At 36.0% G+C, this 24,009-nt stretch overlaps 1 protein-coding gene across 2 annotated transcripts in view; it reads right to left on the bottom strand.

The window, feature by feature from the left end:
* Positions 1–24,009, bottom strand: part of NEGR1 (neuronal growth regulator 1) — an 837,537-nt gene that overhangs the window by 149,507 nt on the left and 664,021 nt on the right. Inside the window, exon 7 of one of the 2 annotated variants that reach the window (XM_029948830.1) lies at positions 18,102–18,157. The exons of the other annotated variant lie outside the window; for it this stretch is intronic. Within the exon in view, the coding sequence (XP_029804690.1) occupies positions 18,117–18,157 (41 nt within the window). The 3' untranslated portion in view covers positions 18,102–18,116. Of the gene's footprint in view, positions 1–18,101; positions 18,158–24,009 lie in introns of those variants that run through there. 2 annotated transcript variants of the gene reach the window in all.

The following is a 24,009-nucleotide window of genomic DNA, read 5'->3' as shown; positions in this document are numbered from 1 at the left end:
CCCATTGGTTTAGTAGCCTCACCAGGCATATTTAGGAAAGATGCATTACATTACTTAATCAATACAAGACCATTCTTATAATTCCCTGAAGCAGAAATATATCTGTTGTTAATCATAGCCCGTCAGCATCATGAATCTACCATTTTAAAAAATAAATAGTAGTTTTCTGTATGATTGACCAAATTGATTTTGCCATGATCTGGGTCAGACAAAATAACTGGCTGAAACATAGAAAACTAATAGTAACAAAAAAACAATAAAAAGATTTTTTAAATCTGAAATGTGAGATGACTATATATAAAGCTGAGTATACTTTTTTGGAGCATGTATTTGTCAAAAGTCAAGGGTATAAAACAGGTCAAACTAATATGTCTGGCCTACATCACAGATAATTTTCATATCATACTCAGTATAAGCCTGTATTGGGGCAGAGGTGACAGACAATTTTCTGTACTATAAATTCATGCCATGTTTAGACCGTAGGTAGAAGCTTTAATTTTTCAAATTAACTCTGGGAAGCAGCCTTTGTCTCCTATATTAGAACACTGATGATTTCTGGGTTTAAAATAGCTCTCTTGCAAGTTGTTCATTAGACTTTAAAACTCTAACAAACCATCTAAAGCATTTGTGACCTCCCTGATCTCCATTCCTTATTCTTAATCACAACTACTGAAAATGCCCATTAGGTTTGCGACATACAGCAAGTCTAAACAAAGGCAGAAAGCAAGATGTTGAGATCCTGGGAAATTCTAATTGCTCCGAGGGAAAAGAACAAGTAAACAACTGAAAAGTAGGGCTCTGTTCAGACGAAGACAGTTTCATTATCATCGTTGTTTAAAAGGTTTTCTTTTCTTTTCTTTTTTTTTTCTTGGTCTGAGGTGAGCACAAGCTCATAACCCATACTTTTTTTTTTCAGAATTCTGAACAGGAGATACTGGTACTCAATACCAGTATCCTGCACATTAACTTCTCTCTCACTGCTGAGAAAAGCAAAGCATCTGTTGCTGCTAATTGACAGGCATTTTATACCACTGAAGACTCTTGCTTAAGCATTGATTTCCAACTCAGGGCCCAGACACGTACACTTGAGGTCTAGAGGTTGCAAATATCACACTTTTGAGTATACGTTCATTTAAATACATCTCTCTGTGTTTTTGCAAATGTCTAAGTGTATTAACCTCCTCAAGGTTGGAGTCATTGCTATGGAAACAACACCAGTTAATAAAAGTCTGACTGCACATATCATTGTGCTAGACACTAATAAATGGAGAGACACGGCACCTTGGCTTCTGGTTTGTTACATCCCCAAAGGGACCTCTAAAGGAGTAATCAATGAACACTTGAAAAAGGATGGCCATTTAGATTGGTTTGCTAATATCATCTTAAAAGCAATTTTCAGTTCCTGAGATGACTGGCAAAGAAAGTGCCCCTGGAGGAGCCTAGGGCTATAGGAAAACCTCCAGAGGCTGAGTTCTTATAGCAGATAAGGGTTCTGTGGACAATTCTCGTTTGCTGGAGGCACACCCCCCTCCCACATATAAAGTCATATGGTGACAGTGCTTCTGGCTTAGGAACATTGTGGGATTGTTTAATATTGGTATGGATTACTGTATTTTAAGAATATAAATTGTTTGAGACTGAAATTAGAAAGTTTGTTGAATTATATGGATATTTAAGAAATAAAATGTGAGTTTGTCTTTGCTCTGTCTAGAAATAAATGTATGAAATTGAGACCAAAAAAGATCATGATTACATGAACAGAACGAATTGCTGCATGGAGGGAAGAGCTTGGACATTGGGATATTCATGCTTCACATCTCCCTGAGAGCAATATGAAAGGTTAAAAGATTGAGTTGAGGCCTCTGTAGATATCTGTTCACCAGCCAATGACATCCAAAGCTGGGGGGTGTACTGTGTAACCCAGCAGGCTTCTCAGGCCAATCCACTCTTATATGTCTCTGTGTTTCTACCCAAGGCCTCACTGTCTCTCCTGGGTCAAGGTGTATGAGTTACAGAAGATAGCAAAATATTCACTTTGGGATCTAATCTTACTTTTTACTTTCCTTTTCTTCTTGACCAATCTCTGGGTAAAATGGTGAGCTACAATAAAAGATCAAAGGAACCTCGTTTATTAGAATTTGTTAAACTAAATGTATTTAATCCCACTCCATTTCTTTAATCTGTAGAATGAATTTCACAGACATGGAGTGACTTGCTCAAAGTCACATATGAAGGAAAGGAAGCAACCTTTTTCTGAGTCCCAGGACAAATTTCTGATTTAGAGTTTAAGAGCTGATCATGTTTGGGAAGCAATGAACCCAAGTAAAGAACAAACTATATTTTATAGACTTCCTTAAGTGCTTTTGTGGCATATTTCAAATAAAGAAGTGCAGACAGTAGAAGTCACTGGGTGAAGTTTCTGGGAAAGCTCCTCAAAAGATAGCCAATTCAGCCATCATACGTCCCTCCTTTTTTCTTGCTTGGAATATGGTTGTGATGTTTGAGAGCTCTCTGCTGTCTTTGTGAATAAGACAATAAGAACATGCTAAGGAAAGTTGAAAGGGGACAGATCATTTGGTCCCCATTAACATTGTGGTGCCAACATTATGGAACAGTTTACCTATTTTTAGGCTTTTAGTACACAAGGAAAACAAAACCAGTAATTTGTTTAAGACCTTGTTTATCAGACATCTTTAACTGCTATGGAACTTAATCCTTAACTGATAAACATAAACACATAAACGTATGTGTGGTCTCCTAAGAACATGCTAATTAAAGTCTCTGAGTCTCATGCATAATACTGTGAATTCATGTTATCTCAAATTAGAACTCTAAATACAACTGTACAAATTATGCCTATCATAGTAGGCATATTCTAGTGTGTAATTAATTCTATCCTTGAGGCAGTGTTTGTAGGGAGAATCAGGTGATACTGGGCTCTATCATCAATTCTTACAAAAATATGCCAGGCTGGTTTCTGGGCCTCAGTTTGGTTTCCCCCACCAAAATATGGGTCAGATAATATGAGTCTTTTAAGATATTTACAGCCTTAAGACCTAAGATTCAACAACTAGATCTTTTCTTTTATCTTATCTCATCTCAATCAATTTACGATTCCAGTTTCAGTATATTAAGGGTTAAATGGACTTGTGAACTTGTCTGGGACACAGTCTTTTTTGCCTTGAGAATTCATATATATTCTTTCATCTGAAATCTTCTAGCTCCTCCTTTTTGCCTGGCTAACATTTACTCTTTCCTCAAATCTCAAACTGGGTATCAATTTCTTTGGAAAGTCATGTCTGACCCTTATATATTATATTTGTCTGATAACATGGTTATATCAACCATAGATTATACATTTCTTGAAGATAGAGGTTATGTCTGCCTTATTGTCATTGTATTCCAGCAACTGATGTAAATCCTGGCACAGTGTCTATATTAATGACAAGAATGAATGAATGCATGAAGAAGCATTGTTCCTATAGAGAAAAGGTACTCCAGTTTTCAAATAATGGGCTAACAGAGCAAGAGTTTCCAACAGAACATGGTTTATTTATATGTGGAGGCAGTATGGCTATAGTTTTTATGTATGTATTTATGTATGGATATACATATAAGATTGAATCCTTTCATAACATTAGGTAAACAGTTGATGAATTTACTAAGTACATACAGGCTCTGACTGTATTATTCATAGAAATTAATAGGAATACTGCATTAACATTTAATGTGGTTTAAACGCCAGTAGGATAATTCATACATGTAGTCTTTAATGACTGACAACTTTCCTAAAAGTATTTCAAGGAGAAGAATAATCTCATTTAAACATTTTTATTTGAGAATATTTTCTTACTTTTTCAGTGTATCAAATAATAAGTGGAAGAAATAATGAAATAATTGGTTGGACTTCGAATGAATTGCCTTTTGGATGGGCTATGCCCCCATATCACTTGCAGAATTGAAAATGAGGGAAATTAGCTCGCCTTCTGAGAGTAAAATTATGAAAGCAACAGATCAGAACAGATAGATGCAAAATTACCTTTTAAAGACAAAAGAAATTATAAAGCAAACAGAACTTGACAGAAACCTGATTGAATATATTAACACTTCTAAACAAAGAATTTGTTACTTCTAAGGGGAAGAAAGCAGAGATCCAGGATTTGGTTAGCTGCATGTGCAGACAAACTCACGGGGGCAAATCTGGACTGGAGGGGGTGGTTTACAGCTGGATGTAATATGTGTCCCACTCAGAGAAAAGGGAGCCAGACTTCTTGAACTTTCTGTGTATTTTTCCCATTGCTAAAATTGCCATGTTTTCGGTGAGATGAATGAAGGGATGTTGATTTTAGATTAATGCCATTTACTGTTTGATTTATTTATCTTCCCTTGTTTGGTTCTCTGATCATGAAACAACCTGCTGATTGTGATTTGGTGTCTGAGGCAGGTCTGGTTACAGGGAGAGAATGACTGATCCTACAGACTTCAAGTATTTTCTGTCCTCAAATAGTGATTTCTTAGGAAGAATTAATAAGACGACTTGACTATGATGTGGCTTCTCATGGAGGTTCATTTTAGGAACAGAATGAGCTGGTCATGCCAATATGATAATAATCCAAGTCAATTTCTAATTGTAAATTAATAAATCTGTATTTGGTGGTCTACTCAGAATATATGTTATCGTCTCATATACTTTTAGTCAATGTCAGTCTCTCATAGTTGCTAGGTCCCAGGCCATGGACTAGAAAGATGCTACATCTTTGAAACAGACATCCAGAATCTATAATATGGTGACTTTTCAGCCATTCTCAGATCCAGCCAGACTTCCCCAGAGCCTTGCTATTTAATGAAGAGTGGTCCTTGGACTTGCTACCTTAGTATCTCTGGTTGTTTGAAGAATTTCAGAACCTTAGCCTCTGGTCCAGAATCACTGAATCTGTCTGCATTTGTTTTATCCAGGTTTTCAGTAAATTTGTGTGTATAATGCAATTTGAGAAGTTTTGCTTTAGGGGATAAATCCACAATTTTTATCTCTCTATCTCTATGGGTTGTTGGGAGACAAGCTTTCATAGGTATTTCACACTGCTCATGTTTTGTTTTGTTTTTGTGAATGCCAACAATGCAAGGCCTCAATAAGAGTAAGAGTAAATACTCTTTATTCAGGCCACTTCTGTGGGATGAGGTAGGGTCTCCTGGGCAGGCTCGCTTACTGACCGCTATAAAATGCTGGATTCCCAAAGCTCAGTGTTCTTTACAGAACTCATGGTATGTACAAGCATCCATGTGGGCCATTTATGTTGACTCTGTGGAAATGTGGGGCTCAGGGAGTCGCTGCAAATGTGCTGACTCAATGGCTATCACTGTTGCCAGGAGTAATAAAGTCTTATATCTTTAACCCAGGAGTCTTGGGTTTTCTGCCAGAGTCCATGAAACTATGGCAAGATAACCTTAGCTTATAAGTAGGGTAAAGTTTCACACTTCACAGTTATTGTCATAGATTTCTTTAGCTTTTTTTCCCCAGCACAATTGCAAAAAGCAAAGTGTTAGGAGAACTGAACTCTTATCTAGGACCTACCATTAACTAGTTACACCAAAGAATAGTTATTACCTCTCCTCTCTGGAATTTCTTCCTATCTAAAGTCAGGGGAGCAGGGAAAGGGATGAAGTACTTGATGAGAAGTTACAGATGGTTAGTTCCTTGAGGGCAAGGTCCATGTCATAAGAATTTTTTGTTATTGTGCTCCCTTCTGAGAATCAGCATATTTCTTGGAATGTTGGTGATATCAATAAATGCATACTCTATTTTAGCCACAGGGGCTTGATAATCTCTTAGAAAATCTTAATAAGTTATTTTTGTATGCACTCTAATTCTACATTAAAGGATATGCATATGTTCTATACACATATGGTACCTTATGTGGTGAAGATTAGTTTCATTGAATTCAAACTGTTTTCATTATCTCTGATTCAGTGTAATCTTGATAATTTTCAGGTCCCTACTAATTTGGGGTATTTTAGCATCTTTGCAAGAACAACTATTTGACTGTCATATAATGCAAAATTCTTCTGACACTAAACCTGCAAATGTGATTTTCAAGGAAGAAAAAAACAATAGAATTTAAGAGGCTAATGTGTGTCGCCTGCATTTGCCACATTCAGAGTCATGAATTCAATTTAGTGCTAGCTGGTCTACAGAGATGGGAATGAATACATCTTTTCTAAAGGAGGACCTCCTGCACCTTACAATCAAAATTGATGGAGAGTCCGGGAACTTATATCTTGCTACAGTAAAAGAGCCAATGGCTTCTGCCTCCAATTAAAGCCCTAAAGAAGTAATTATAAAGCATCAACTTCAACATGAAAAAAGATGGTCATGGTAATTTTGTGAGCTTTAGGGCACAGACAGTTATAAGACTATTGTCTTTCCAACCAAGCCCACCATTTTTGATCTTCTTAATGTAGCTGCTGTTTGAGAGAGAACAAAGATAAACTAATAACCATTGTTATCAGTGTAAGTGAGATTTAAGCCATCAGTATTCAACATTTTTTTCTACCAAAAACATTTTTCTAAGGTTACTAATAATTAAATTAACTAGACTGGAAGCCTGCTAAGTTTTTGAGCAAATTGTTTTCTCAAAGTAAACCACAAACCTAGTCTGCTATTGTAGTTAACTGTTAAAGAGAATTCTGTGTTCTCATTTTGCATCAGTACCAAGAGGGCCACACAGGCTGTTTAGGTCCCAATGCTTTCTTCAGATAAGCATCATGGGGCTTAATACCCAAGAGTTTCAAAAAGGAAAAAGACAAGGGCCACTGAAGAAAATGGACTTGGGAGTTCTTTCCAGATCACAGATAGAGTAGCTGCCCAGTGATCCACCTAAGAAACATATAATATTGGCAGAAAAGGATACCCGGTTCTTCAAACTGGCAGTAGCTGATCATTGCTGCAGATAAGTGGCTGCTGTCAGCTTCTATTTTCCCCCTTTTAATAATGGGAGTGCTATTACAGTGTTTTAATTTATAGTTTACCATAGTATGTGGCAAAAGCTGTCTGTTTGAATCCCAAGTTTAGCTGACCATGATGTGTCCTATCAGGCTGACAAAGAAGACTGTGAGTTACCCAGAGATCCTGCATCTCAGATCCAGCATCTGATATTGCACTATGATCTTCTACCTTTGATAGGAATGGGCATGTTCTATATATATAGAAAGAAGGGCATGCTTGGATGTTTGAGTCACGGACAGATAGATTATAGTAAAGACTATTTACTAGTCGACCCTCAATATCCATTGCATTCATTTCTTATGATAAAACAATACCTTTTAGGCAAAGAATTCAGCTGTCACTAACAAATAGTATTTTGCTAAGTGAGGTAAGCCAGGAAGAAAGAAAGAAAAAAAGGCATGATCTCACTTATGTGTGGAAATAAAAATGTCAAATACATAGAAGCAAAGAAGAGAACAATGGTTATCAGGGGCAAGGAGATGAAGGAAATAGGGAAAAGATGTTGATCAAAGGGCATCAAGTTACAATTATATAAGATTAATGTCTAGAGATCTAAAGTATAGCCTGATGACTGTACTTAATAATAATGTGTTAAATACAGGAAATTTGATATGAGAGTAGAGAGTAGATATCAGGTGCTTTCATTGCACATACAAAAAGTGGTAATAATATGGTAATAAGATATGGTAATTACCTTGACTGTAGTAATCATTTCACTGTATATATTTATAAATATAAAAATATATATGCAGTGATATGTATACATATATCAAATCATGTTGTACACCTTAAATATATATAATTTTTAATTTAAAAACAATAAAAACACTGTTTTACTTAAAAAAAGTGTTTGTAGTGTGTACAGATTAGGGAAGTATCTATAAAAGACAAGTGTGAGATCCCTTTCCCTCTATTCTTCTTCCCACAGCCTCAAGTACCAATATTATGGTTTGAACTGGATGGGATACTTGGAACCATAAAGTAACTAGGAAATGGATGGGACAAAGTCACTAAAATCATGCAAAGAGGCTATGTCTTTAATATTATGATACCATTTTAGCCCTGGACTACCTACTGAAGAATTCCATGTGAGAGAGAAATAAGTCTATTTTGTCACTTGCAACTGCTCCTAATCCTAACTAACACAGATGCTTTAGATTTTATCTAGAAAGTAATTCACAGATCTTAAAATTTTGTGTCCATTCCTTATAAGTCTCCTAGGGTTTTAATATTAATGAATAAGAATTGATAAATTATTTTTGGAAGGGCGCCTGAGTGGCTCAGTCATTAAGTCTCTGACTTTGGCTCAGGTCATGGTGTCACAGCTCATGTGTTCAAGCCCCATGTTGGGCTCTGTGCTGACAGCTTGGAGCCTCGGATTCATTCTCTCTCTCTCAAATAAATAAACTTTAAAAAAAATTAAAATAAATAATTTTTGGAATATTGCTCTGCTGGTGGAAGGTCTCCCAGCACTTTGGTTTGATAGAATTTTAATGGTAAAGTAGAATATAGATAAAATAATTTGCTTTTGTGTCTAGATGCTTATTTTAGATATTTCTTCAAAGGTTAATTTAAGTAACAAGTGTTGAATTTTATAGTTTACAGGATCACATGAAGAAGCCTACAACCTGGCAGTGGCCACCAACCATCAACAACGTTAGGGGAACAACCAAAAGCTCCTACGAAGTGACAAATATAAACAAGTACTTACACAACTATGCATCTGATGGTCTTTTAGAAGAGATAGGTTTTAAACCATACACATGCTGATGGTTATGAAGAACTGAAATCAATATTAAGTGATTTTCAATTCAGCCTTACACATACACACACACACACTCACACACACACACAGTTAAAAGAATCATTTCCAATCACTATAATAGATTCCAGATTTTTCCTGTTTTCCATCTCTGCAGTACCCAGTGCCATTTCCGTCTGAAACTGTCCTCTGTGCAGACTTGTCACTTCGCCGCACTTTCCTCTATAAACAGTGACAACAACAGCAATAGAACATAGCATTTTTCAAAACGGTTAAAAGTTAGGCCTATCTCCCACTGAATTCCACTATTGTAAATCACAAAGGATAATAATGTTGTCTTTGTATTTGAAGATAATGATTCTGAATCACCATCAGCAGAATACTTGCTTGGAGTTATTTTTTCCAGTACCTTGATACTCACTCTTTCTGAACTCCCGAAGCCATAATGATCTTATCTAGATAGAGCACTGCATTACATTTTGCCTCGCCTCATTGTCTAATCGAGCCTAGATACTAGGTTTGATCTCATACAAGCCACACTGAACAAGGTTGCTATGCTTTTCTCCTCATACTGCTCTTTCCTCACAACCTTCTACCTTCATTAGTAGAGTGTGGTGTACACAGGCATTTATATTGACTTGATGATGAATAATAGTGGGGCTGGATTTGTGTTCCACCCCCTCAGCTCTCTCACCCAGTTCCTATCATAACCAACAGAAAGATGGAACTGGAGATATAGGTTATTAAAAATGAAAGCAAAACAAACCAAAACACATAGAAAAACAATGGCAAATTCTAGAGAGCTTAGCTTAACTTCCATGGTCTGGGACTGGAGAAGGTATATACTATGCTGGATATTTCATTGCATTTAATAGACTGTAACTAAATTGGTAAAAATATCTTCATGAGCTATATTTCAGGACATGGAAATAATTTTTAATGTTTAGCAATCAACCGTTATCATGACATTACTAATCAGGTGATTTTCTAATCAGGAGACAATGTGTTATAAATCTATATAAGAAAGCTCTCTATGGGTTCACTCTGGGGCAAGAGTATTTAACTCTACTGCAGTAGTCAGAGATGAAAACTTTTGTCCCAAAGTATCTTTGGAGAGTTTCTTGCAACATCCTGTATAATTAGAAGGAAATAGAGATTACACCAAGCAATTAGAGTGTGTATTAGTGAATAGATTAACAGTGTCCTAGCAAAAAGTTAGGGAACACTACATTAGAAAATGGTTAAACCTCTCACTAAATAGTTCAGGACTAATTCTTTTACTATTTGATCAGCATAATAGATCAAGAGAGTGAAGTAACTGCTCCTCCTTTACGTGAAAGTTGGCCCATTTACATATGATTTTCTGGAAATTTATGAGGTAGTGATAAATAAGTATATGTGTCTAAGAACAGCCAAAAATGGCAGAAAAATTAATGCTCAGACCCAAAGCAGTCTTTACATTAGTAACTGGGTTGTTTCACATGCATGATGAGCCATCTTAAGAACCAAAGTACCACAATATTTCAATAAATAAGTGTTTGGTTCCTCTGTCTTCACTTTTTAAAAGCTATCCATTGCTGTGCTCGCTTCAGCAGCACATATACTAAAACTATCCATTGTATATGAAAAAAAAAATTTGGTTGACATTTCTATAAGAAGTTAAAAGATGGTAGCATATGCTTACAAGGTTATTCACAAGTTGGTACCTGCCTTTCTTTCTGTCCTTGTGTCTGCTCACTATTCCTTTAATTGTCCCTTTGCTCCGGCCACATGAAATTTCTTTTATTCGTTCATATTTACCATTCTCTCTTTCTCTCACCTCTAGGAATATACTACATTTTGTGGTAACTGCTTTTGTATTTAACCTTCCCTTTAAAAATAGTATTCTTCAAAAGGTTAGGAAGCAAGTCTTATCAGCTCACTTTCATATTCCCAACATAGCACAGGAGTAGGCATTTAGATAGTCAATGCATTGAATAAATTGATACTGAAGTTTTAAAATTATGATATTCCTGGTTAATTTCATGTACCCACTTATGCAGCCTACAAACTATAATTTTCTTGCTTTAAACAGGTAAGAAGAATGAGAAAACAAAATATTTTAAGATTCTTTTGGGGGGGCGGTAACATGAAAAGAAACAGATTCCACCTACTTCAAAGCAACTCAAAATATGTGTTCCTCCTCCTCTGACTCAGGTCAGATTAGAGGAGAGACATCACTGAATCTGGAATCTATTGTGATGTTAACATTTTTTATGACCAGGTTATATATTTTTCCTTTGGTTTCATAGGATTCAAACATTAAGATAAGATTCTCTGAGGCCTCACAACTTTGGTCTAAAATGTTTTTTAAGGGGCACCTGGGTGGCTCGGTGGGTTAAGAGTCCAACTTCAGCTCATGTCATGATCTCGTGGTTTGTGAGTTTGAGCCCCACGTCGGGCTCTGTGCTGACAGCTCAGAGCCTGGAGCCTGCTTCAGATTCTGTGTCTCCCTCACTCTCTGCTCCTCACCTGCTTGTGCTCTGTCTCTCTGTCTCTCAAAAATAAGTAAACGTTAAAAAAATTTAAATGTTGCTTAAAAACGAGTGTAAAGCAGGAATGAAGCCTAGTAAAAGAGCCAGTTGTAAGAGAGGAATGTCTTGTGTTGCAGAAAATGAATGCAACCTGTGCTTGTGGGCCCTTGGGTATGAATGAGTTTATCACAGAGAAAGAAAAAAAATCTCAACTGTATCAGGGGTCATTATATGGATTTGGAGATACTGAATCAAATCATCCCTACTTCACAGTAAAGCTTAGGAAATTATAGATATAGTGAGGGGGACTGGAGTTATATAAGAGGGAAAGGAAAGACAACTAATGGATGAATCATTACCATGTACCAGGTGCATATAATTTAATTATTTATTTATTTAATATGTCAGATCCTTCCACCTCCATGTGAACAAAATATAATTGACTCCATTTCACATGAGTAATTTGAAGATGAGAGAGGTTATGTAATTTGCCTAGAATCTTGCAGCATAGATATATATTTTGGCAAAAATTAGTGAAAGAATTCTATGAGAGGGAATTGTCTATAGGGAATTCACAATAAAAGGCATTGCATATTTTATTATTATTTACAAATAAACAAATATTGTGATACACATTCTTAGTTTCAGTTACATTTCTACCAATGTACTGCTGAATATATAATAGTGAAGCCATAAAATTTTTGTTAAGTAAGACTGAATAGAATTATGGGGAAGTTTTTGCAAGGTATAAAATTCAACCTATGTTGTAATTACAAACACGTATAATAAATACATAGAGATTGGAAGGATTATGTGAAAACAAAAGAAGCTTTGTGAGGAGGACAGATGATGTACAATTAATTTACAGTACAAGGGGATAAATATGAAAAATAAAAATGCATAACAAAAGCTTGCTATGCCCTAGAAAAGTAGTTTTAATATCTTTTGTGCTAATCTTATAAAATATTTTGAAAAGGAAGGCTGGGAGGAATTGTCATAGAATACAATTCTATAGACACACTGTAGAAGTTTCTTTTGTTTACATCATAGTAAAACATGATTTTGCTTCTTTTTAACTGCTATATGTAAAACTATACCATACGTGTCTCTGACCTTTCCCTTTAATAGTAGAATATTATACTGCCTTATTTTTCATCACTAATTCTCATTTTCTTTAAACTTTAGTACACATATGTTAAGATTTGAACTCATCTTTCCAGTCAGAAGAGATTCTTTGGGAGAAGCAGTTTTCTCCAATCAAAATAAACATAAAAACCAAACAAACACAACATGCTTTGGGCAAATTCTGTGACTAAGATTATTTTTAAAAAGTAAGCCTGCTTTTCCCCAGGAACATATGACAAAATCTTCTTGCCAATCTCAGGCGCAACCAGGTTGCTTCCCAAATTGGCCATTTGCACTTCAGGGCTAGAGCTGAAAGTGCATAGAATTGCTGAGTAATTCAATTGCGGGCAGAATCGATGTAAGCGCAAATGCTGCTCCGGTCAAAGGTTGGCCCTTAGGCTGCAACTTAAATCCATTTTGGGTAAGCCAAGTTTGATTACATTTTCAGTGATGAAGCTCTCAAAAGCAATTTTGAGCTGCCTATTCTGAGGCTGCTTGGTTCTATCCCCAATCTATACACCTGGTTTGAGAAGCATCTATGTATCTATTTTGGTGATGATTAAGTCCGGAGTGGAGGGAAAATGAGAGAAAGAGAAAGAAAAATAGGAGGGCATGATCCAGAAAGCATGTGAATCTATCACTAATACTATGTGAACAATAATGTCTTTTATCTTTTAAAAAACTATCATAACAAAAATAAGATGGAGAAAGAATCAGGGGACATGCTAACAAAGAAAAAAAGTAAATAACAAGACACAAGATTATTATGATGGTGATGTGTGGCAGTCTTAAGAACGTTTTGGCAAGCCAGACCTATTCTTTCAGGTGCTGCTGGCAGGAGGGATGTTGAGGAAACACAGGTGGTTCTGAAGTATTAAGCAAAATGGGTGTAAGGAAGGATGTCAAATATGGACTCCAACAGCACATGCTAGCTTGAGAGAAATGAACACTTTCAATTTATCTTTTTCCAGCAGAGTCAAGACTGCAGAGCCGTTGTGCATCCATAGCTTATGCAAGTCTCCCTAAAAATGTGTTTGCTTTGTTAAATTGTTTGATTACAGATATTACATGTGGGTAAGTATATTATTATAACATAAACAATAGTGCTCCCAAGAAATTATAATTTTTTTGGAGAAGATGTGAATTTTTTTATAGGTATGGCCACTAATTCTAAAACATGGACTATAGCCTACCAGTTTTAGAAAAATACGTGGCTAAATATTGTCTTATGAAGTATTTTAGAAAACTTGCGATTTCTTCTAAGTGGACTGAGAATGACTCTAATGGTTCTTTGACAAGAATTATGATCTGCCTCACTAATTAGGCTGCTCCACATATGCACTAATTGGATTGATTTAAAAAATCAAAGAAAGGAAACTGAGGAGCATGCAACTCTCTAATACCACATTTTAGAGCTGGGTTACTCAAGTTCTTTCTTTGCTTTAAAATAGTTGAAAGAGAAAGCTGTTTAAAAAAAGAGATATAATTGGAAAAATCCAACTTACTAAAAATTTCTGGCCATGCCATAGGTGAACTAACATTTCCACACAAGCATATCTTATTGATTTATTCAAATCTGACTTAGGTATAATCTAAGCAGGTATCTAATTTGTGTCTCTGGTAAGAAATCTCAACTAAATTATATTTATAAGTAAGGAAATCCAGGCCATACTGAATAGATGCATTCAATGAGGACATGCCCTTTCTACTCTCTTCCCCAGCAGTTTTATGGTTACTAACGCAGAATTTATAGTGCTTTAGACAAAGTGTGGCCCACTGAAATATCATTGCTTTCACAATTAATTCTTGCTCTTTTTTCCTTTATTTGGAATATCAAAACATTAAAAAATCCTATTTCATTCTACTGTTTCGTTTGGTAATGTGCTCTATTAATTATGCTTCACATCACCTGAGGAGAAATGGGAAGTTTAATAATAATGGCACTCAGCACCTCATAATAATAATTTTCTTCACTTATATCTTTGAATCTTATATAGGAGGCCACACTTGAATTTTCAGAAAAAAAAATCGTAGCACCAAGTGGAAGTGGGACAGTAAGTCAGACTGCTAGCTTATCATGTGCTCCAACGATTAGATCATGCTTCGAATCCAGTCGCAGCTACAGGGAAAATAATGCATGCTGGGTAAATATTCTCTCAGGGACTTACTTAGAAATCATGGGAAGGAAATCTCTCACAGGGCCTCCAATATGCTTTGTCAGAAAAAAGACCAGGAAAGGCACTCCTGGAGGTAGAGGCTGGCAATACTTTTTGTCAAGCTGGAAATGTTGGCACATTTTCATTTTTACAAAATCTTAATAGCCACAACTCCCATATACGCAAGGTCACATTTTGGCCTAATTTGTTATAAGGGTTAGAGCTATTGTGAAATAGCAAGCAAAAAGATCTATTCTAGTGCCTTTTCATAGGTTATTGGCCAACAGAATTGAAACTGTGAACATAAAGGAAATTTCCCTGGAGAGTAAAATTCTTTGTAGAGATGACAAAATGATTAGGCTAGCAGTGGTATTGAGCTAAACTTTATGGAAACTCACCACAGAGCAAAATACATTAAAATACATTTTTTTCTGTCATAAAAAATAATTTTGAGTTAGGTGACAAAAATATACAGAAGGGAAAAATATTGGCAGCCTTTCTACTTTGTTAAGGAGTAAGTGTAACTGTTTTTAATAACAATCAATACATAAAACTGCTTCTTTTAAACATATATAGATTTTTTTGAAACTTAAAGCATTGTAGGTGAAAGAGAACTTGGTTAGTTAATTTATTCTCCTCATTTTATAGATGAGGAAACTGAGGCCAGAGAGTTAGGTGCTTTACCTAAGGACTTCCCCAAGTAAAGGCAAGAATCTACATTACCCGACTCTTAGGCTAGGACCTGTAATAAAATTATATGCTTAATTTTGAAATCCTTTTGATTTTTCAATATCTTTTTGGTACATAATTCCCACAAACCTGCTACATTTCAAGGCTGATGAATGACGACCGCAAATACCAAACCTCCCTGGTCCCTTTGGCATTTATGGACCCTGTATCAGCTATAGGGAGGTATATGCAGCTTTAGGAGCTGGAAGATCCAGCTGTCAAATTGCCTCTTAACCTGAGAGAAACACGTCGGTAGAGTAATTAATCCCGTACAGCCCTCTCTATCAACCTGATCACTTTTTTTTTCAGTCATTGCAAGTGAATGCTATGTGCACAGCTGATTTAATTAATAATTCTAATAAAAAAAGACAGTATCATAGCGACAGACGTAAGTACATGGATAAATGGATTAAAGAACCAATGCTGTTCTTAAATAGCCAGTGAGATCAAGTTGCACAGTTATTGGGGTTACAGAGGCAGAGCTTCAGGGATTGCCCTTCAAAGTTCGGATAATCCACACCAGAGAGGAGAGACATTTAATCAGGCACTGGATTAGCTATTTTACATATTCTGTATCATTTGATCTTCACAACAACCCTGTAAAAATAACCTATTTTCTCCATTTAATAGGTGAGACAACTGAAGCATTAAGATTGGGGCTAAGAGCACTATCCAGCATCCTGCATGGGGGACTAGGGTTTCAAATCAGACCTGTTTGATTCCAAAGCTTTTGGTGGTTGGTCTGTGTAGTGGAAAGAGCACTGGAACACGAGTAGGACAAATTAAGTAAGCTCTAGCTTTAGCTCTGCTGTGACAACATACAACTTTGAGTTCCTTCACCTATGAAGGGAAAGAACTGGTCTAGAATGAACGTTTTTGAGCCTAATTTTGGGGAACTCTATGACTTTTGGGCAGACCTCGGCATCACTGTGCAGTGTGATACAGAGAAAAAAGACAGGATTTTCTGGATTTACCTTCAAACCAACCACATGAACTCCAATTTTATCTTTGTTATATATGAAGGGTTTGCATCAGGCTTTCTCTGGGGAAGGAAAGGAATCTATTGCCTTAAGAAGATTAGGAAAAAACCCAAACTAGGTTAATATCTGAGACTACTCTAGCTCTAAGGTCCTGTCATTTGACCTGGGTAACTAAAGCACTGTTAACATTTGTGTTTGGCTCTTACTAGTGGTGATTATTTAATGAACTGGAGCACCAGCTGGGGCGATTTGGTGAATGGTTCCTACAGGTATTCTTACTACTTCAGCCTGTTGGGTATCCTCTCTTGTGTATGGCACTGACTGGCTATTTTGTGTTTAGCTTCTTGAGAATACACAAAGCTTCTAGGTATAAGGTCAGGGAGGAAAAAACCTTCTTGCTTCCTTCATGTTGCATTTCAGCAAACTTGTATACAGTCATTATTTGTAGGACAATTATGCCTCTATATGCATATTTCAGTTTAGCAGAGTGCCATTCAATAGGTTGATGTAGCTATATCAAAATCTACGTACAACTGCAAACCTAATTTTTGTCAAATATTTATTACTAGAACATCCAGGAAAGGCTTTCCATTAACATCTTAAAGCTGTGAGGATAAAGCAAGTTGGCTCACATATCACACTGTCTTCAATAATCACCAAGTCTAAATTTATTACTGCCTCTTTCAACTGAAATGAAATCCCTATCTCCTTTAAGCTCCAGGAGGGGAGATCAATTTCAATCTAAAATATGAATCATTCAAATCTGTGGTATCACCTTTCACATGGAATCAGGGTTCATTATAATACGCAAAAGTAACAGAGCTCCCATAGAGTTGCTTACTGGCGTGTGGGACATTTGAAGCAAGCAGAGAGCTGAAATATTACTTGCAAGGGCACAGCTGGCTTCATATTCAACAAATCAGTCAAAAAATAACGTTTGCCTGCCTCAGTCAGATCTAAACAAGGGAAAACCGTTATGCCGGCCGTATTCTTTCATTCACCACGAGCCTCTCCCATTTTCCTTTTGGATACCAGCTACTGCCCCCCCCCCTTTTTTTTTTGATCCCTAAAAGAAGGTGTTTGTCAAATTAAATAGACTGGGAAGAAATATTCTCTAAACATGAAAGGAGATTTTCCAGAAAATTAAATAGCAGTGATTGTATAAAACATTTGAAATTAGAACTTCATTATTGTCTCCACAGGGTTGCTAAGGCAGGGAAAAGAGAAAGTTTTGGTGATTCCTCTGAATATTTTATGTGTAATATTTCTGAGGAAAATTCTTTGTTATTTGAATAAAGCACAGATGTGCATGTGCACGTGTGCATACACACACACACACACACACACACAGAGGAGAGAAGACCTTATAGCATCATTAGGACCCATATTCTGGCAACAGATCTGACACCCCATTTTTGGAAACACAGGAAAGAGGAGTTTGCCGCCCACACAGGGCAGTGTAGTGTATGATTGTTAACTATTTGGGTGTGTAAGTTAGGACTCTGTTAATATCAAAGCTTGAATTGTCCCAAATATTTTCAGATATTAGGTCTCAGGAGAAGGTTGTATTAAATTAAAGTTATGTAAATTTTAAGCAAATTGTTTAGGTGGCTAAGATTTTTTCCCTTTTTAACTAATTTTCTTTCCTTATTTCCCTGTAGATTGTGATTCTTTGTGTCCTATAATGAATATCTGAGGTTTTTTAAGAATGTGGGAAACAAAGCATATACAACATATTTTACTTATAAAAATGACTTTTATTGGTTACTAAATTACTAATCAAATAACGGTGGAAAGCTGATGAATTGGACCCATAGATGGCAGGATGGGACCATTCACTTCACATTTTTAAGGGGAAGACATAAAGGAATCATCTCTTTCAGTTGCTCCTATTTAGGAAACAAAAAACACAACTGAAAAATAATATAAAATCTCAAATAATTCTGAATTGCTCATTTTTTACTTAATAAGGAATTTTGCTATGAATAGTTGGCATGCTGTCATCCATTATTAATTTTGTTACGGCATTTGCTCCCTGAGGCTGATAGTGATCTACAGAGTACTCTCTCTCTCTCCCACTTTCTCTCCTTCTCTTATACACACTTTAAGAGATATTTTTAATGCAGGAATATTACAGAAATTTCTGGACAGATAATCTAAAAAGTGAGGGATTCATTGTATACAAGGTTTCCTACAGTTTTTCTAATATAAACTTTGCTTTTCTCTAACTCGAGAAATCACATATTCTTTATGTAGAGTAATTCTATTGATGAAATTACTAATATCTCTGCTTAGAATCAGACTTCCTCTCACTACTATAGTCGAAAACCTACAGGTCATGGAAGGCAAAAGGGCTTAAAGTAACTTCCTTTTAAATCAAAGCCCTTTCGGACCTCAAGTATATAGTAGTATAGAGGTAGAATTTAAGGAAAGGTATTAAGCAGGCTGTGTTGTAGCTTATGGGCAAGTAATAAATTGTATCATGTATCTTGAATGTATCATAGATAAGCTGCTATATAACGACTGCCACTTCAGATAGCTGTGAAATTAGGTGATTAACTGGTTGTTACTTAACCTTCTAATTTCCGTATGAGTCTAATTACATGAAATAGAAGTGGGGGGTTTGATTTTTTACTTTGCTTTTCTGTTTGGAATGTCATTGTAACTACTGTATTGTAAATGATGGAAAATAATTGCATATGTTACAAAAAATAAATTGTGTTATATTAAAAAAAATCATATATCATGGGTTCATTGTGCCACATTTGCAATAAAAGAAAATTTAAGAAATTAAAAAAAAATAAATCAAAGCCCTTTCTTGTTTCTCTGGGACTGAAGAAAGATGTGTGAAAAGAGGCTAACAAACTGAGAATGAGGGGAACTTGCAGAATAGCAAGAAGCATGGGAAGGATGATTCACCAAAGACTGAGTACTGCATCGTTGCTGGTCAGGGAGTGGTCGACATACACAGAGCCACTGGACCTACTAATCAGATTGAAAGCCAATTCAGACCAACTGCTCAAGGATCAAGGCAGGTCATCATCAGTCTGTGTTCTTCCTTCCATAGCCTACTTCCTCATCTACTTCTTTCACCTTGGTCTACAACCTCACGACTTCTACTCTCAGTTTTCTACAGAATTGTCTTGGCAAAGATCACCGATTGTTGGCAATTGTCAGAGGCTGTGGTTGATTTCCAGACTTTTCTGATCTGATGTTGCACTGGACAGTGTTGACTGTCCCTTTTTTTGAACAAGTCACTTGTGGCTTCCATGGCACTGATCCTCCTCTGGCATGTTCAGCCATACTGAACCCATGAACTTTTACAGGATATTTCAACTATTCTGCTCACTCCTCGATGCTGATTTTACCTTTACGACCTGGATTTTGGTCCTTGCTCATCTTTTTGCTGTATGAGGCATTTATGGAAAATCTTATTTACTCTCATTGCTGATACTACCATCTCCATTCTGATAACCTCCAAATCATATCTCCATTCTGGACTTTACAACCAGCTACCTACAGGACATTGCCTCCAACTGAGTATGTCTAAAATTAAAGTTACTTTTCTTTCAATCTCTACTTCCTCCCCAAATCTAAAAGTGCTAATCCTCTTCTCATGTTCTATCCTGGTTAACTTCACCCAATTAAATGTTGGGAGTTATCTAGATTCCTTCAATTCCCTTCCCATTCTCTCCACATTTGGTCATTAACTCCTCTCTTCTAATTTCTTGCCACTCTGTCACCTCTGCTACTTTTTTTGTGCAATTATCTTCTTGTGAGTCTAATACCCAGGTTTAGAATTCACCTTACCTAAGAATGTCTTTCAGAAACTAAATCTGTTCATATCCTTCCTTTATTAAAAATCCTTCGATACTCCTCCAGAAAGATAAAGTCCAAGCTCATTTGAAGCTTTTCCTGTCCTAATTCCATCAATTTGTCCAATCATCTCTCAATAGTCTCTTCTCCCACCTTTTACTCTAACCACAGAAAGATACTACTATGTCTTCAAGTGTATCAGATTGTTTTATACTGTCACGTCTTTACAGCGGTTGCTTCAAACTAGAGTATTCCCCCTCACCCCCAAACATTCCACACCCAGATTCAATCCTTTGTTCAAGGGTCATCAATAAGCTCATTCTTGGTTAATGAGACTGAGCTGATCATACACTCTTTGTTGCCACTGTACACTGTGCTCCTGATTGTTCTTAAATGAAATCTGCAAACTTCTGCCTTTGAAAATGACACAATAGTGGCTAAACTGGTATTTAAAAAATTTTTTTTAAATCTTTTTTATTTATTTTTGATACAGAGAGAGACAGAGCATGAGACAGGGAGGGGCAGAGAGAGGAGACACAGAACCGGAAGCAGGCTCCAGGCTCTGAGCTAGCTGTCAGCACAGAGCCTGATGAAGGGCTCGGAACCACGAATGTGAGATCTGACCTGAGCCGAAGTCGGAGGCTTAACCGACTGAGCCACCCAGGCAAAAGTGGTATTCTGAGTTGTATCTTAGTTATAATGCTTGTAGCCATATTACCTATTCTAGATGACAGTCCTTTCATGACCCTCAAGACCAGATTAAGAGCCTCTTCTCTGTCCTAGTATGCTACCGTGACTGTATTGCAATGCAGTGTCTGTTACTTATCCCTCTCTTCTCATTCATCTGAGAACTCTTGGAGGATTGGGTTCTAGATATATTAGTCCTTTTCTTTCTAACATTGAGCACAGTGCTTTGTACATTGTAGGCAGTTTATATATCTGTGTGTGTGTATGTGTTTTGACAAATAAAGATTGCTGTTGAACAAATTGCCTTGAAAATTGATTTTGTTTTTAGTTTTGCCTTCACTCTGCATCTCCTAGATGTCTGAGCTTTTATGCTGCAAAATCATTAATCTGGAATTAGTGTCCCAAGATCTTGCTCATGCACTGACCAAGGGATGAGGTTAAGTTACAACTAGAGTTAGGACATTATTCCGAATTTGCATGCCTTATCCCTAGATTACCAGTGACAGTTTACCATCTAAACTCTTAGTAAAGTATTGGGCATGGGGTCAACAAGTAAGGTCAGCCATCTATATATTGCTCTTTGAACTGAACTGAACTGAATTGAGTGCTCTTAGGGGATATGATATAATATATTATATGACATAATAACAATGATTAATGTTTATTGAAGGCTTCCTTTGTTCCAGGCTGAGTGATAAATGCTTTACATGCATCATCCCATTTAATTTTTATCCCATAGATGGGAGCCATTATTGGCCTCATTTACTTTTTTATTTTTTTGAAGATTTTATTTATTTTTTTAATGTTTATTTTTGAGAGAGACAGAGTACAAGCGGGGAAGGGACAGAGAGAGAGGGAGACACAGGATCTGAAGCAGGCTCAGGCTCTGAACTGTCAGCACAGAGCCTGACGTGGGGCTCGAACCCATAAGCTGTGAGATCATGACCTGAGACGATGTCAGGCACTTAACTGACTGAGCCACCCAGGTGCCCCTGGGCTTAGTTTATTAATGAATTAACTGAGACTTCGGCATTTGCTTACTCAAAGTCACACATAACTGATATGTAGTAAAACTGGGATCCAAATCAAGGCCTGCTTGACTGCTTTTATGTGAAACACACACACACACACACACACACACACACATCAAAGAGTGGTGCATTCTTGTTTTTTTTGTTTGTTTGTTTTCGTTGTTGTTGTCGTTTTGATGGTCTTAGTTTTAGCAAGACTCTAAATTATAGCTTCTTGCCTTCTGTGTTCTTGGTGATCTAGAAAATGCAGATTATTACAAACCAGGAGTAGATCATATCAGTCCAAGTTTTATCCTAAATAGTTATGGGTGGAAAGCTGACTCCTAGTGGCTAAAGCTCTGTTACAATGTTATTATCAATCAGTTTGAGGATTTGCTAGGTATAAACACTATACGAGGCAACTCACATTTCTGATACCCCTCTCCCATTCATAGACCTTGTGAGATATGTATGACAAAAATTATTATCAAGTGACACAGTGCTTTCTCCAGCCAACATCACATGAACTTTAACAAAGCTGCCTTCCTCCATAATTTAGTCTGTAGATTCACAATGCCTGTGTTGGATAACGGTACTATCCAAAGAGATTTCAAATGTCATAAAACTGTGTGTTTAAATGTCCCTGAGTGTCATTTTCCTATAACTTTTCAGTCAAACATGAGCCCATTCCTCTTTCATACTTAAATCTGATATCTTGGATGCATTGTTTACATCTAAACACTTATTTTTTAAAGTTTTATATGTTGAAGAATAACACCCTAAATTATTAAAGAAAAGTTGATTAAAAAATCAACTAGGACAAATGTTATATGTCAAAGTTTAGCTCTGGAAGAGTATATTGCAAATGATGCAATTTATTTTTCACTCAGTTGATGCTTTTATGTTCATAATGAGAGACAGTGAAATGTAAGAGTTAAAAACTTGGGCTCTGCAGCAAGACTGTTGGGATTCAGGGTTTTGCTTTGTCCCTTTATTAACCATTTGGCTTTGGCCAAGCTTTCATCTCTTTTCATCTCAGTTTCCTCATCTGTAAGAAGGAAATTATAGAATTTATTTCCTTGGATCACATGAGCATTAAATGAACAAATTCATATAAAGAGATTAAAATAGTATCTTGCCTATAGTAAGCTCACAGTAAATAATTCTTCTGGTATTGTCTCGCATATCTAGAGATTACAAATACACATTTTACATCTAAAACCCGGTTCATTCATTCATTTATTCATTAGCCATTCAATCACTTATCTGATGTTCCACAAATTCAGTTATTCCCTAAAGATTTATTGATAAACTATTAAATAGCAAGCACTGTGCTTGGTGACATGGGAGATAATATAATGAACCAGGTATTGATCTTATATTCTCAACAAATATAATTTAGTGGAGAGATGAAAATATATAAAAATAGTTATTGTGTAAAATAGAAATGCCCAGTGCATGAAGAGCTTCAGACAAGGTCATATATGTTGTCTGAATATACAGCCATTTCCTCAAACTTCTAGGCCTATGTCCTATGTTCATAACTGCAGATAAGATTTGCATATTATGTCTTTGTGGACAAATTAATCAAATTGCACTAGTTTTCCATAGCACTGGTACATACAGGAAGGCAGTAGCAAAGGGAGATGATTAAAATCCATTCTAAGGACACATGTTTAGAAGTCCTTTTAGTAGTGTATTATTTCCAGATGATTTGGTTAATGTTGCCAGAGTACAAAAAACACGTAAGTAAGTGACATTTGCTCCTAATTTGTCACATTCATTAATGTTTCCATTTCAGAAATCAGAATGTGATTTAGAAATTTAAATAGCAAAAAGTTAATGTGTTATTAAGCCTTAAATTTTTCTTTACTTTGCCTTATTAATTCATTAATTCTTTCAGGTTCTTGAATATTTAAATCATTTAAAATATTAATAGTATACCAAAGAAATATCAATATTTACATTCAATTGGAATTCACATAGTTCTGTAATATTTTTAATGGTTTATATTATTCATAATTACACTAAATAAATCATCCTCAAGGAAGAAACTCAAGCAAATTTGTTATACTATAGCTATTGCATGGTAAGCAGTGTTTTTCTTTCAGAGTGGGGGTATTAAGAAAATATTAAGTAATATTAAGCTGGAATAATAAGTGATGTATTATTTTAAAAATATACAGAGAGTAAATCATTTCAAAGGGTTATTTTCTATGAACAAAAAA

The sequence above is a fragment of the Suricata suricatta genome, chromosome 8 (assembly GCF_006229205.1).
Source record: "Suricata suricatta isolate VVHF042 chromosome 8, meerkat_22Aug2017_6uvM2_HiC, whole genome shotgun sequence".
Lineage (NCBI taxonomy): Eukaryota > Metazoa > Chordata > Mammalia > Carnivora > Herpestidae > Suricata > Suricata suricatta.
The sequence above is the reverse complement of the archived record's forward strand: the minus strand, read 5'-3'. Positions and strand labels throughout refer to the sequence as shown.